Raw genomic sequence first — 14887 nt, 5'->3', positions numbered from 1 at the left:
ACTCTTTTCCATTGATGCTGCCTGCTCTGCTGAGCTCCTCCAGCATTTTGAGCGTGTTGCTTGGATTTCCAGCATCTGCAGGTTTTGTCTTGTTTGGGTACAGAATTCCATAGGTTTTCAGACCTCCATCATGGAATTTTCCATCTCAGATCATAATACCCCAAATCCTCATGCTAAGTCTACTTCCAGGAGTTCCAGGAAGTAGAAACAGGCTGTCCACATCAACCCTGGACCTCAAGATGGCAAAAACAAAACACGTCATGGAAGATCTTGGCCCAAAACTTGACTCTTTGTTCCTCCCCATAGATGCTGCCTGACCTGCTGAGTTCCTCCAGCATTTTGTGTGTGTCACTCTGAATTTCCACCATCTGCAGAATTCTCTTGTGCCTACACGAGGAAATCTGCAGATGCTGGAAATTCAAGCAACACACACAAAATGCTGGTGGAACACAGCAGGCCAGGCAGCATCTATAGGAAGAAGCAGTCGACGTTTCGGGCCGAGACCCTTCGTCAGTTTCCACCAGCATTTTGTGTGAACACTCTTGTGCTCATATCTGTTTTGAAATCGTCACAGTCGGTCTCTGGCATCTGGTCAACCCTCGGAATTGGCACTGTAGATCACCTGAGGAGCCACCAACAGACAACCACTTTGGAGAAGATCATACTCCACTTGAGTGATTGCACCATACTAAACAAATGCACATTGGGTTTTTTCCCCCTCACTTTAACACCAGGAAAAGAAACTGAACATTGACAATACAATAATCAAACCATGTTTATAAGAACTAATGAAGAGTTGGCCTGTAATTGAAAAGTAAGTTCAAAGTGCAGGATTTATTGAGGTACTGCATTACTTATATTCAAACAAAAGGGACTCAAAATGAAAAATGCATGTGCTCGATGCACTGGGATACCCGTGCATCTTTGAAGACCACATCAGATGCTGCTTAAGGAACTTGTGACCTGGAGCTAATGGACTAAAACAAAGTGAGAAGCATCAACAAACGTTTATGTCATTGGGTATGAGACACAAAACACGATGATAAATGACAGTCTGTAAGAAACTAGTTGCAATAAACAAGTTTGAGATCATCACTGTCAATATTACCGGAAAAATAAAACAGCTTATTAGCACAGATTTAAAAGTAATATGTCACATGGGAATATAAAAAGAGACATGGAACACCTAGTCAAGAAAAGAAAGAAGTGTACTTAAGGTTTAAGAAGCAAGAATCAGGCAGGGCTCTAGAGAGTTACAGCACAGCCATGAAGAGCTGAAGTATGGAATTAGAAGAGCTAGAAGGGACTTTAAAAAGGCCTTGATGAGTTGGATTATGAAAAATCTCAAGGCATTTCCATATGTTTGTGAAGAACAGGAGGATAGTCAGTGTGAGGATAGGCCTGATCAAAGGTACTAGAACAAACGTGCCTGGAGTCAGAGGAGGTAGAAGAGGTCCTTAATGAATACTTTGCATCAGTATTCACAAGTGAGAGGGACCTTAATGATTGAGGACAGCGTAAACTGAGCTGATATGCCTGATCATTTTGAAATTAAGAAAGAACACGTGCTAGAACTTTTGAGAAACATTGGTATAGATAAGGCCCGGGACTAGACCATATCCCATGTTTCAATGGGAAGCAAAGGAATAGATTAATAGACAAACACAAAATGAGAAGCACCATTGAGCTGTCAGATCATTGGGCATGAGGCACAAAATGACTGTGATAAATTGAAGTCTGCATGAAATTGATGACAAATAAGCAATGAGATAAAGTAATCACTGTCAGTATTAAGGGGAAAACCAGGTTTTTGGCATAGATTTAAAAGTAATATGCCTCATGGAAACATAATCTTGAGTTTCAGAACAAAGATCAAGTGGGATCAAGAGAGTATATTCAAAGTTCAAAGTACATGATCATAGTCTGTATACGTTATAGAACCTTGAGATTTGCTCCTTTGCAGGCTGACGAAAAGCCAAAGTGGTGGGGAGGGGAAGGAAGGGGGGAAGAGGATGGGAGGGGATGGAAACAAAAACAATAAACAAATCCTGCAAAAAGTAAAGGTAACCAAACAGCACAAAGCCCAGAGCAGGCCCACAGCCACCGCCTCAGTTCAGCACAGAGCAGAGTAAATGTCACGGAGCCTGCAGACACGAAGCTCAAAGCAGGCAAAGTAAGCCTCGGCCTCAGCCTCAGTGCAGCAAAGAGCAGGGTAAATATCACCGAGCAGCAAGCAGAACCAGATTGACCCTCCCCTCTGGTCCCGACACCCTGCCTTTTCCATCTACTTGGCCGAGTTTAAATCCTCTTTTCATACGATGTTTAGTGGGCAATACACATTATTTTATTCTGTTGCAATTTTATAACCTACTCCAATATATTTGTAAAAGTATATCTATCATCTTCCAATGACTTTAAGGTCAGCGTTAAAATACTTGATAAGATACGAGCTCTTGAAATTATTAATCACAGTTTGAAAAGGCCACTCACCCAGGTAAATATGGAAAACAAATGATAGTGTCAGCTCTTTGAAGCCTGGTATATTTTTGTCTTGAAGACTTCAGAAATAATTTCATGGTTACTGATACATGCCTAAGAGCTGCTGACTCAGTTTGAAATGCTGGTTATCAGTACACCAAACCCTGATGTTCAAAATCTTAACATTCATTATTTTTATGACACCATGTGAATATTAACTCAGAGACATACTTGTAATTAGTAATTATCTGCTGGCTGACTGCCTGATGTCTAATGATAAAATATATTAGAAACAGAGTCATCTCAGTTTCTCAGATAAAAACACCAATTGGCCAATTTTAATTCTTTCATGTCAAATTCCATCCATTTGCTTTTAAAATTCTGATTTTTCCACTTCCAATACTCCTGGAATTCTGCTCCATTCATTGGTCATTCCGTGTGGAACATTGATATCAATCATAGAGTAACCTTGGATTAGTTTGAATCTGTCTCTCCTTACCAGATTGCTTTTTTTTGTAAACACAGTGTTTGACATTATTCATATACTTTTCTCTTCAGAGAAACTGAAATATTTTTGGACAATTTTATTCTAGGTTGACAGAACCAAGGCAGAATTTCATCCTTGGTTTATAAGCTCCATGTGGATTGAGGTCCATTTCCAAAATCATGTCCCACTAAGTCAACTAAACAAAGGATCCAAACAAACACAAGAAAATCAAAGTATTGAGTGCAGGAAGTTGGGATGTTACGTTGAAGTTGTACAAGACCTTTTGGAGTATTGAGTGCAGTTCTGGTTATCTACCTACAGGAAAGTTATCAGTAAGTTTGAAAGAGTGCAGAGAAGATTTACAAGGATGGTATCAAGACGTGAGGACATGAGTTATGGGGAAAGACTGACTAGGTTAGGACTTTATTTCACGGAGTGTAGAAGAATGAAGGGAGATTTGATGGGGGTATACAAAGTGATGGGGGGGCTATAGACAGAGATTACACAAGCAGGCCTTTCCTGCTGAGGCTGTGTGAGATTAGAACCAGGGTAAGGGTGAAGTTGAAATGTTTAAGGGGAACGAGACTCAGAGGGTGGTGAGAGTGTAGAATGAACTGCCACCAGAAGTGGTAGATGCAGGTTCAATTACAACACTTAAGAGAAATTTGGGTATGTTTTTAGATGGAAGGGGCATAGAGAGCCAAGGACCAGGTGCAGGTCAATGGGACTAGGCACAATAACTGTTCTACAAGGATTAGATGGGCCGAAACACCTGTTCCTGTGCTGTAGTATTCTATGAATCTAAACCTAATCTTCCAGAGCTGAAGACAAGTTGGATATGCTGCTATGTTCTGAGTTCGGCACACATGAAGAACAATGAATTCTACAAGTCTGCCTTACACCTGGACACAACCAACTTCAATTCTCTCCCATGCTGTTTTCTTTGTTTATCAGAGTTATCAAGGACCATAGCATTAAAGTGACCGAGGTATAGAGTGTGCATACATGCCCTTTTACCTAATGAGTTGATGTCAACCCTCTAACACCCATTTACATTCATCATGTTTACCCCCACATTTGCAGCAAATGCCCCAGATTCTACCACACCAGGGCAACTTTTAGTGGCTAAGTAACTTACCAACCTGCAGGAAGAAACAGGAGTGTCATTGCCAATTAACCGGACTCTGAAAACTCACATTCACTCCTCAAACACACTTTATTTCACTTGTGCACAAGAAGAACAGCATGGCTCCTGTCACCACACTGTACTGAAGACTGAACAGAGAAATGCCATTTTTACAAATAGTTGTCTAGTTGGATACGGATACTGACCGACTGGTAACCTTGTGGATGTTCAAACTCTTTATTTGTGTGACCAATCACACTTCTATACTACAGCTCTGAAGGAGGAAATCGGTCCAAAACACTGAGTATTTATTAATTTCCATAGATGCTGCCTGACCTGCTGAGTTCCTCCAGCACTTTGTGTGTGTTGCGTTTGAGAGTACAGTACTGTGCTATTGATAATGATAGATGCTTCCTTCTCTTTTTCTCATTGTTACCCATAGGGGTATCTGCAGCTCTTTTTGACATTTTCACAGTGAAATTAAACACAAAGTCAACAGCGAACACAAAGTATCAGTGAACAGCAAATGCACGTGTAACCAGTACGAGCGCTGAGCCGCAACTGATGTCTGGCAGCCTCTGCTAGTGCTGCCACGTCACACCTGAGTGACGTCAGCTGTTGGCGAAAAAAACTTCGGTTTTCAGAGCTTTTGGATTTCAGAATTTCGGATAAGGGATTGTGGACCTGTATCAATAGCCGAAAGAACCAACATGTTAAAGGCCAAAACTCCAGAGGACCACAACCTTGTCATAGAGTTCAGAGGCTTGCACGCCTCAATGACCCAGAGAGCTGTGTTGGCTGGAGTCAGGGCTTTGTGCTTTGCCTCTTGGTAGGGTCACCCATGCCAAACAGGTCAAAGGGTAGAGGTCAGACTAAGAGTGGTCCACCAGTCCTCCAGGTTCAGGGGTTTAATTCAGGGCTAAAAATCCTGAGTGGTCAAACAAAATTGTTAGAGAAACAGCAATGAAGAGTCCTTCTATATCTGTGTGCGACTGCATTCCTGAGTCTCCACCTGGGACTTGTATGACTGACAGTGGTGAAAACCGAGAGGAAGCTACTAACAGTTTGAAGGAAGCCCTGAACACCGACAGAGGTGGAGGACCTTCATTGCTGCCCTAAACACCAGCGGTGTGATGGGTAGCAAGGAATTGAAGGGCCAATAGTACTTCACAATTAGTAAAATAACTGACCAATAGTACGTGTTATCTTTATATGCATCCTTATCTTGTCTCTGTATGCCAAACAACTCCGGTCCCCTGTTGTGCAAAAGGAAGCCATGCTCTTCAGTGACCTCTCTTAGGTTGATTGGACACTATCTGCAAACTATCCATCCCTGCACATTACCTTAACCTATCTTGCTGCAACATCCTAGAGTAGGAGTTCCCAATCTGCGATCTATGGACCCATCAGTTCATACTAAGGCTCCATAGCATAAAAAAGGTTGGGAACTCCAGACCTGGAGGAAATCCACCGAGGTCACAGAGGAAACATGCAAGCTCCTCACAGACAGTACCAAAGCTCGGAACTGACCCCTGTTCACTGCAGCTGTATTAATTCCACTGAATACTATTCTAAAATGATTAACAAAGTATATCTGCCCAAGATTCCACCATCTCGAAAAACCTCTTTTTTTTCAGCGTTGTATATTATGGAAATGAATCACTTTTTTTTTAATACAGTAATTTGCAATTGTGTTCATGAGATTTGATCTTAAAACAGACACAAAATGCTGGAGGAACTCAGCAGATCAAGCAGCATCTATGGAGTGGTATAAACAGTCAATGTTCCAGGCCCAGACTCTTCATCACGGTGGATTTGCAGTATTTGTAGAATCTCTTGTGTTTATAATCTATTCTTTAGCTCATTTGCATATTGCTTACTGCATAAAAGATGCAAAAGAGCTCTCAAAATTTCTGGAGCAACACACACAAAATGCAGGAGGAACTCAGCAGAACAGGCAGCATCTATGCAGATGAACAAAACTTTCCCAAAGTCTCTGTTTTAGTTTTCCATTTCCTGTGAAAACAGGCAGATTTTATACAAATTATGCCATTACAGAACAGACAAAAAGGCGACAAAGTCCTTCGGTGCTCAAACGGTTTCACCTTTGTGATGTTTAACTTGTGAAGCAATTGTAAAAATCGTTGCTTTTTAATATACTTATTAACTATACAAACACTGTAGTATCAAATTTGCCAAAAAAAATCTCATGGAAAAAACATGTCAGGGGAAGTGTTGGGAACCTGTGAGCAGCAGTTTTCTTGGTTGTTTAGCTACTCTGTGACAAAGAGCTGTTTAACCCCTGGAACATCTGCATCTGTCAACAGCATCCTCCTGCAGGCAGTGATAATGGTGACGATTGTAGATTCTGTTGTAATCGGCTCAGCTGTGACTGCACTAATGAGACTCTTGGAAAGCAGCTGATCTGTTGCCGCACAACCTTTGGTGGCTATATATCAGGATGTGTTGAATTTCACTTAGAGGCTTTGAAGAATAACCAGCTTCAAATGGAAAATACTGACGGTGGAAAATAATAAATTTGGGCCTCCTGGCATCAGTGAATTTCTAACATGCACCAACAGCAACTGCAGTTCTTCAGAGTATGAAAGTGCTTGTTAAATTAATAGTGTATTAACTGCTGTTGCACTGAGAAACTGGGTGTTTGTTACAGCTTGTAGTCTGAACATCAAAAGCACATCTATAACACACATTTCAGTCTAAGAGAGTTACAACCACTAAAACACACCCAGGTTTTCCCTCAATAATTCTGTATACTTACGTTTCTGTGCACATGAGTTTACTATTTAATGATGGAATTCAAAAGAAATTTTGTGTGTCCAAATTCAGAAACATAATTCACAAAGGGCCCAAAAATAGATCGTCACTGTATCAGAAAACTTCACTTAATACTTTTGGTAAAACTTTATTATTCAAGTTTAGATGTAAATGACCTCATTTCTGTCTGAAATAGTTTTCATGGAAGATACAGAAAGAATGTGTAGGTGTGATTTAAAAAAAACATCACAAAATTACATGCATGATGAAAGTTGGGAACAAGTCCCAGCTGTTTTCAACTCAGAGGCAATGGTTCCTTTCGCTTCCTTCAGATTCGGATCATTTATTTACTGGGAGGCATCATCGAATAATATTGTCAGATTTGAAAAGCTAAAGAAAATTGTAAAAGCTATGATCTATTTCCAGACTTCTAAAATTAGTTTAATGCTTTGTAAGCTCTTGGAAACACTGCCTCTGTACTGAAGCAAGACTGTATTTCATTATAAGACTGATGTATGATGCAATGGAAAAAAAAATAAACAAAACCAACAGAAGATAGCGAATCCAACATTATTTGATAAGAACCATCAAATTCCAAAGTGTTTCACTTGAAACATAATATTGAAAAGCAATTAACAAATGTGCATATAGTCTTTTCAAGCTTAACAATATGAATTAAGAGCCTTGATAGATAACACAAAGTACATTAATATTAATTAAGTGGAATGCATAGTGCTACCCTCTTTTTTTCCCCCTATTTAAGCATGAAAATACGTCCATCTACTTTTCATCCATACATTGCATTTGCAGCAACCATATTTATTTCATGATGGTATTCGGGGCTACTATGTGAAAGAGAAAAAAAAAATTCTAATGAAATTGAAATAGGTGCTTCATTTCTTCTTTTGCTACATTTGCACATGTAAACAGCTAGAAAAGAATCAGTATTCTGACTCTAAAGCATAATGCAATATTTTTGTTGCATACTTTATAGAAAAAAATTATACAATGCGTCAGGCACCATCATTTTCAAATGTTTAACATTTACTCTTTTTTAGAAAAATAATATTCTGATTGTTCTCCCAAATTCTAAAATGCAACATGTACTCGTTGTGTTACAGTACTAAAAGTTCTATTCCTCAGGTTTGCAATTTTTTATCGGATTGCACATTTCGATGCAGGCCCCTCTGAATGTGCGTCATGAAGTCATACTTGTCCGTACAGAAATGCTGGCATAGGCTGCACTGGAAAGGCCCTCCTTCCCCGTGGCAGCTCATATGCAAAGCGTACATCACCTCATCCATAAAGAGAATGCTGCAATGAACGCACTTTGTCAGTGATTCGTCTTGAGTGCCTCGGTCAACTTTGTCCGGCGTTTTTACCGCATTTTCTTCACTTTCCTCCGCGGCGGTCACCGGTGCGTTGACTTTGTCCTTCGCGGCGCCATTTGCAGCTGGTCCTGATCTGGAATGCTTCGTGGCCAGATCTAGAGGAATGTCATTATCAGATCCAAGGGATGAGAAAGTCGGAGGCAGGTTAAAGGCAGGATAAGGCACAAAGTTTTGGCAAGGATTTGATAGTCCAGGCATATGGTAGTGTTGGTTCCCAGCGACTGATAATTTATATTTACTCCAGAACCTCAGCCAATCAGCTTCATTTTGCAAATCACTATGCACAAATTGAAAGCCAAACAGGGGATACTGGTACTTTTCAATAGGGCTACCTGGAGGCGAGTAATTTGGGTGCTTGGTAGGTCTAAGGTATTTTTCAATCGGACTCCCACGTTCTGAACCTCCCTTCCCTTCTGAAACCGGCAAACAATTTCCTGGGTCAACACCGCTTTCCTGAGGGCTCTTGACTGGAATATGAAGAGGCTGCATTCTCCTGTGTAGATCTACCACCTGGCCAACCACCAGCGCGGGCTGGCCCTGGTGCGGTTTACCCACAGAACCGTACAGGTCCAGCTTGCTCAGGTTGGATGGCTGCGGCTCCCGCTGCTGGCCGTCGGAAGGGTGCTCCTCCACTTTCCGCTCAACCGAGCCGTCGCTTGCTTGCTCGTCATTGCTCACTCTCTGCTGCTTGTTCACCTGCTCTGTCTGCAGCACCTCGGGGTTAAGCCGCTTTCTGGTCCGCCTTCGAATGATCTGCTCCCCGTTACTTTGCTTTATGATATTTAAAGGCCTTGGAGTCTAGAAAAGAGAAAAATAAAACAGATCTGAACTTACGTTTTCACAGATAGTGCTCTTTTTTCTTAAATTGTGACCTGTAAGAGGTGAAATAAAAAGGTTAACATATAAAAAGCTTTTAAAAGATTATTAAGAAAGATTAGTTTCATTTCTCTTGTGATCATTGAAGCACTCGGTGAAATGCCTCATTGGTGTCTAATCAAAGCAGTGAGGATTGTGCTGAACTTGAGTCACCATGCTTCCAGCTCCAAACCCACCAATGCTAACTGTATATCTTTAGAACGTGGGAGGGAACTGAAGGAAACCTACAGTCATGGCGACACAGCAACAACGGGAAAGAAATTCCCAACAGCTATCCAGCACACTATTAAGACGTCCCAGATGGCTTTAGGCCTGGTCTTACTGGAGTTTACTGACAGCTCTAGGTCTGTACTCACTGGAGATTGAAAAGATTTGGGGGCCGGGGGGGGGGGGGGTGCATGAGATCTCACTGAAACCTACCAAATATTGAAAGACCTAGATGCTTGTAATAATGGGAGACTCTAGGAACAGAGGGCAAAGCCTCAGAATAACAAGGATTTCCCTTTGGTACAGAGATGAGGAGGGATTTCTTCAGATGGTGAATTTGTGGAATATATTGCTACAGGTGGCTGTGGAGACCAATTCACTGGGTATATTTAAAGTGGAGGTTGATAGGTACTTAATTAGTAAGGGCCTCAACAGTTATGGGGAGAGAAGACAGGGGAATGGGGTTGAGAGGGAAAATAAATCAGCCATGGTTGAATTGCAGAGCAGACTCGAAGGGCCAAATGGCCTGAATCTGCTGCAATGTCTTATAGTAATTGGTCATGATTACTGAATTCAGGGAGGCACTTAAGTATATTCAAACCCAAAACATAAGAATTAAACATCCATAACTGTTCCCCAAACATTATTATTTTGTACATCAAATATTGAAGATTTACAAGAAAGAGGAATTCCTGGAGATGTTCAGTAGGTCAGCCAACAACTTGAGAGAGAGAGAGTGAGTGAATACTTCGGCTGATGAGGTGTATGACCTGAAAATTACAGGTGCACATCATCGGTCATCTTCTGCTTCTTTATTTCAGATTTTCAGCAAGTGCAGGTTTCTCTGATTTGATTAAGGGTTCATACTTGCTCATCTGTTTAAAATAAAAACTGCCTCACTGCGAGTTAAGTCGACATGTAAATGGATAGATTAGTGACAGTACATAAGGAATAAAATATACAGAACTAAAATTCCAATCTAATAGATTACATTTTACGAATCTGCAATTTAATTACCTGCTTTACTGAAGTGTGGTGGAGGGGAGAACGGGAATGTATTCTACATTTCTGAGGGTGCAGTAATTGAGATGTATTTTAACTGAGTAAATTAGAATTGATTTGCCTCTGTACTACTTCAGTCGTTAGGTATTAATGCTGGAGTAATAAAATGGATTCAACAGTGGCTAGATGGGAGATGCCAGAGAGTAGTGGTGGATAATTGTTTATCGGGATGGAGGCCGGTGACTAGCGGGGTGCCTCAGGGATCTGTTTTGGGCCCAATGTTGTTTGTAATATACATAAATGATCTGGATGATGGGGTGGTAAATTGGATTAGTAAGTATGCTGATGATACTAAGGTAGGAGGTGTTGTGGATAATGAGGTGGGTTTTCAAAGCTTGCAGGGAGATTTATGCCGGTTAGAAGAATGGGCTGAACGTTGGCAGATGGAGTTTAATGCTGAGAAGTGTGAGGTTCTACATTTTGGCAGGAATAATCCAAATAGAACATACAGGGTAAATGGTAGGGCATTGAGGAATGCAGTGGAACAGAGAGATCTAGGAATAACAGTGCATAGTTCCCTGAAGGTGGAGTCTCATGTAGATAGGGTGGTGAAGAAGGCTTTTGGAACGCTGACCTTTATAAATCAGAGCATTGAGTACAGAAGTTGGGATGTAAGTTAAAATTGTACAAGGCATTGGTAAGGCCAAATTTGGAATATTGTGTACAGTTCTGGTCACCGAATTATAGGAAAGATATCAATAAATTAGAGAGAGTGCAGAGACGATTTACTAGGATGTTACCTGGGTTTCAGCACTTAAGTTACAGAGAGAGGTTGAACAAGTTAGGTCTCTATTCATTGGAGCGTAGAAGGTTGAGGGGGGATTTGATCGAGGTATTTAAAATGTTGAGAGGGATAGATAGAGTTGACGTGAATAGGCTGTTTCCATTGAGAGTAGGGGAGATTCAAACGAGAGGACATGATTTGAGAGTTAGGGGGCAAAAGTTTAAGGGAAACACGAGGGGGTATTTCTTTACTCAGAGAGTGATAGCTGTGTGGAATGAGCTTCCTGTAGAAGTAGTAGAGGCCAGTTCAGTTGAGTCATTTAAGGTAAAATTGGATAGGTATATGGACAGGAAAGGAGTGGAGGGTTATGGGCTGAGTGCGGGTAGGTGGGACTAGGTGAGATTAAGAGTTCGGCACGGACTAGGAGGGCCAGAATGGCCTGTTTCCGTGCTGTGATTGTTATATGGTTATATGGTTACTGCTGAGCACCTGAAGCAGTCTTTTGAATACCCAGGAGTGATGCGTCTGGGCTGCCAAGAGTGACCCATATTGCTACATTAGTAGGCACGTAGGTCTTTTCTCTTGGCTTTGCACGAGTGTTCCCTGAGGAGTCCAGACCATCATAGGCAAAGCCCTGCCCACCACTGAGCATTTTTACATGGAGAACTGCCACAAGAAAGCAACATCCTTTATCAAGAACCCTCCCATCCAGGCAATGCTCTCTTCTCGCTGCTGCCATCAGAAAGGAGATACAGCAGCCTTAGGTCCCACAGGACCATGCTCAAGAACAGATATTACCAATCAACAAACAGGCTCCTGAACCGGCATGTACAACTTCATGTACCACAACCCTAAACTGATTCCGAAACCTACAACTCATTTTCAAGGATCCTTTACAACTCAGATTGCCAGTATTATTTTAGTTCTTTTTATTTGCACAATTTGTCTTCTTGTGCACTAATTGTTTTTCAGTCTTTTATGTATTGCTTTTCATAAGTTCCATTGTATTTCTTAAATCTTTTCTGTAAATGTCTGCAAGAAAATGAATCTCAAGGTAGTTTCAGGTGACATATACGTATGGAGAGTAAATTTACTTTGAATTTGACGAGATTCAAGACTTGTAATTTTGTATGGTCATGTCTTATAGAGAAGACGGGACAATGGTATTGAGAGAATAAATCAGCTATGATAGAACAGTGGAGATGTCTCAATGGGTCGAATGGCCTAATTCTTCTATGCTTTACGCTCTTATGATCTCAAACAAACAATGTGAAATGTAAAATGTCCTGATGAAGGGTCTCGACCTGAAATGTCAACTGTTTACTCTTTTCCATAGATGCTGCCTGGCCTGCTGAGTTTCTCCAGCATTGTGTGTGCGTTGCTTGAAATATAACCTTTCTGCACCATATTTCTGGCACTCCTTGTCCTAAAGTACCGTGGAGGTGCAGTGGCCAGTGCAACGTTATTACAGCTCAGGGTGTCGGAGTTTGGAGTTCAATTCTGGTGCCCTCTGTAAGAAAGCTCGTATGTCGTTCCAGTGAAGGGTGTGGGTTTCCTTCCACAGTCCAATGATGTACTGTCAGTAGGTTAATTGGTCACTGTAAATTGTCCCATGATTAGGCTAGGATTACATTTAAAGCTCAAAGCAAATTTATTATCAAAGTACATATATATCACTATATACAACCCTGAGATTCATTTACTTTTTGGCATACTCAATCTATAGAATCTATAGAATAATAGAATTATTCTATAAATAATAGAATAAATCTATAGAATAATAACTATTGCAGAATCAATGAAAGACCGTCCAACTGGGGTGTTCAACCGCACTGCAGAAAACAACAAACTGTGCAAATTTTAAAATAGCCCATCGGCTGTAGGAACAATTCGACGATTGGACAAGTGAAGTTCAGTGAAATTATCTCGTTGGTGGGTTGCTGGGCAGCATGGCTTGGTGGGCAGCTAAGGCCTGTTCCACACTGTTATCATGAGATAAAATAATTCAAGCTACCTCAGAGATGGCTTATAGAAAGGAATTTCAGGATGACAGCAGTGAAGTTAGGACCGATTAGAGATAAAAGTGGGAAGACGTGCCTGGAGGCTGTGGAAGTGAGCGAGGTCCTCAGTGAATACCTCTCTTCGGTATTCACCACTGAGGGAACTTGATGATGGTGAGGACAATATGAGTGAGGTTGATGTTCTGGAGCATGTTGATATTAAGGCAGAGGAGGTGTTGGAATTGTTAAAATACATTAGGATGGATAAGTCCCTGGGGCCTGATGGAATATTCCCCAGGCTGCTCCACGAGGTGAGGGAAGAGATTGCTGAGCCTCTGGCTAGGATCTTTATGTCGTCGTTGTCCACAGGAATGGTAGTGGAGGATTGGAGGGAGGCGAGTGTTGTCCCCTTGTTCAAAAAAGGTAGTAGGGATAGACCGGGTAATTATAGACCAGTGAGCCTTACATCTGTGGTGGGAAAGCTGTTGGAAAAGATTCTTAGAGATAGGCTCTATGGACATTTAGAGAATCATGGTCTGATCAGGGACAGTCAGCACGGCTTTGTGAAGGGCAGATCGTGCCTAACAAGCCTGATAGAGTTCTTTGAGGAGGTGACCAGACATATAGATGAGGGTAGTGCAGTGGATGTGATCTACATGGATTTTAGTAAGGCATTTGACAAGGTTCCACACGGTAGGCTTATTCAGAAAGTCAGAAGGCATGGGATCCAGGGAAGTTTGGCCAGGTGGATTCAGAATTGGCTTGCCTGCAGAAGGCAGGGGGTTGTGGTGGAGAAAGTGCATTCAGATTGGAGGGTTGTGACTAGTGGTGTCCCACAAGGATCTGTTCTGGGACCTCTACTTTTCATGATTTTTATTAACGACCTGGATGTGGGGGTAGATGGGTGGGTTGGCAAGTTTGCAGATGACACAAAGGTTGGTGGTGTTGTAGATAGTGTAGCAGGAGTGTCAAACTCATTTTAGGTCACGGGCCGGATTGAGCAAAATGCAGCTTCATGCGGGCCGGATCAGTCGGACGCATGCGAACGCAGCTTTCGTTGCCTCCGTTTTTTCAGCCTGCTCTCGTGTCTCAGTCTCTGCTATAACTACAAAGAGTTTCACTTTACAAATTCCGTTTCTTATGAAGAAGACTGCCGAGCAAGACTGCCGAATAAACACTAAAAACCCTGAAAACCTGGTACCTGAATAAACTCAGCATTAGCCATATCATACGCCATAGGCGCTTTGATTACTGGGGCCAGCTTTAATAGTAATTAGATATTATCTCGCGGGCCAAAGATAATTCCACCGCGGGCCGGATTTGGCCCGCGGGCCTCGAGTTTGACATATATGGTGTAGAGGATTGTCGAAGATTGCAGAGAGACATTGATAGGATGCAGAAGTGGGCTGAGCAGTGGCAGATGGAGTTCAACCCGGAGAAGTGTAAGGTGGTACACTTTGGAAGGACAAACTCCAAGGCAGAGTGCAAAGTAAATGGCAGGATACTTGGTAGTGTGGAGGAGCAGAGAGATCTGGGGGTACAGGTCCACAAATCCCTGAAAGTTGCCTCACAGGTAGATAGGGTAGTTAAGGAAGCTTATGGGGTGTTAGCTTTCATAAGTCGAGGGATAGAGTTTAAGAGACGCGATGTAATGATGCAGCTCTATAAAACTCTAGTTAGGCCACACTTGGAGTACTGTGTCCAGTTCTGGTCGCCTCACTATAGGAAGGATGTGGAAGCATTTGAAAGGGTACGGAGGAG

The 14887-nt window shown here is 41.8% G+C and overlaps 1 protein-coding gene across 7 annotated transcripts in view; it reads right to left on the bottom strand.

Annotated features, from left to right (window-relative positions):
- Nucleotides 1–6998: 6998 nt before the first annotated feature.
- Nucleotides 6999–14887, bottom strand: part of trps1 (trichorhinophalangeal syndrome I) — a 281341-nt gene continuing 273452 nt past the window's right edge. For all 7 annotated transcript variants that reach the window (XM_073038580.1, XM_073038705.1, XM_073038799.1 and 4 more), the window contains exon 6: nt 6999–9055. In XM_073038580.1, the coding sequence (XP_072894681.1) occupies nt 8006–9055 (1050 nt within the window). In that variant the 3' untranslated portion in view covers nt 6999–8005. The remainder of the gene's footprint in view (nt 9056–14887) is intronic.

Source organism: Hemitrygon akajei, chromosome 1 (genome assembly GCF_048418815.1).
Source record: "Hemitrygon akajei chromosome 1, sHemAka1.3, whole genome shotgun sequence".
In the NCBI taxonomy this organism is placed as follows: domain Eukaryota; kingdom Metazoa; phylum Chordata; class Chondrichthyes; order Myliobatiformes; family Dasyatidae; genus Hemitrygon; species Hemitrygon akajei.
The sequence above is the reverse complement of the archived record's forward strand: the minus strand, read 5'-3'. Positions and strand labels throughout refer to the sequence as shown.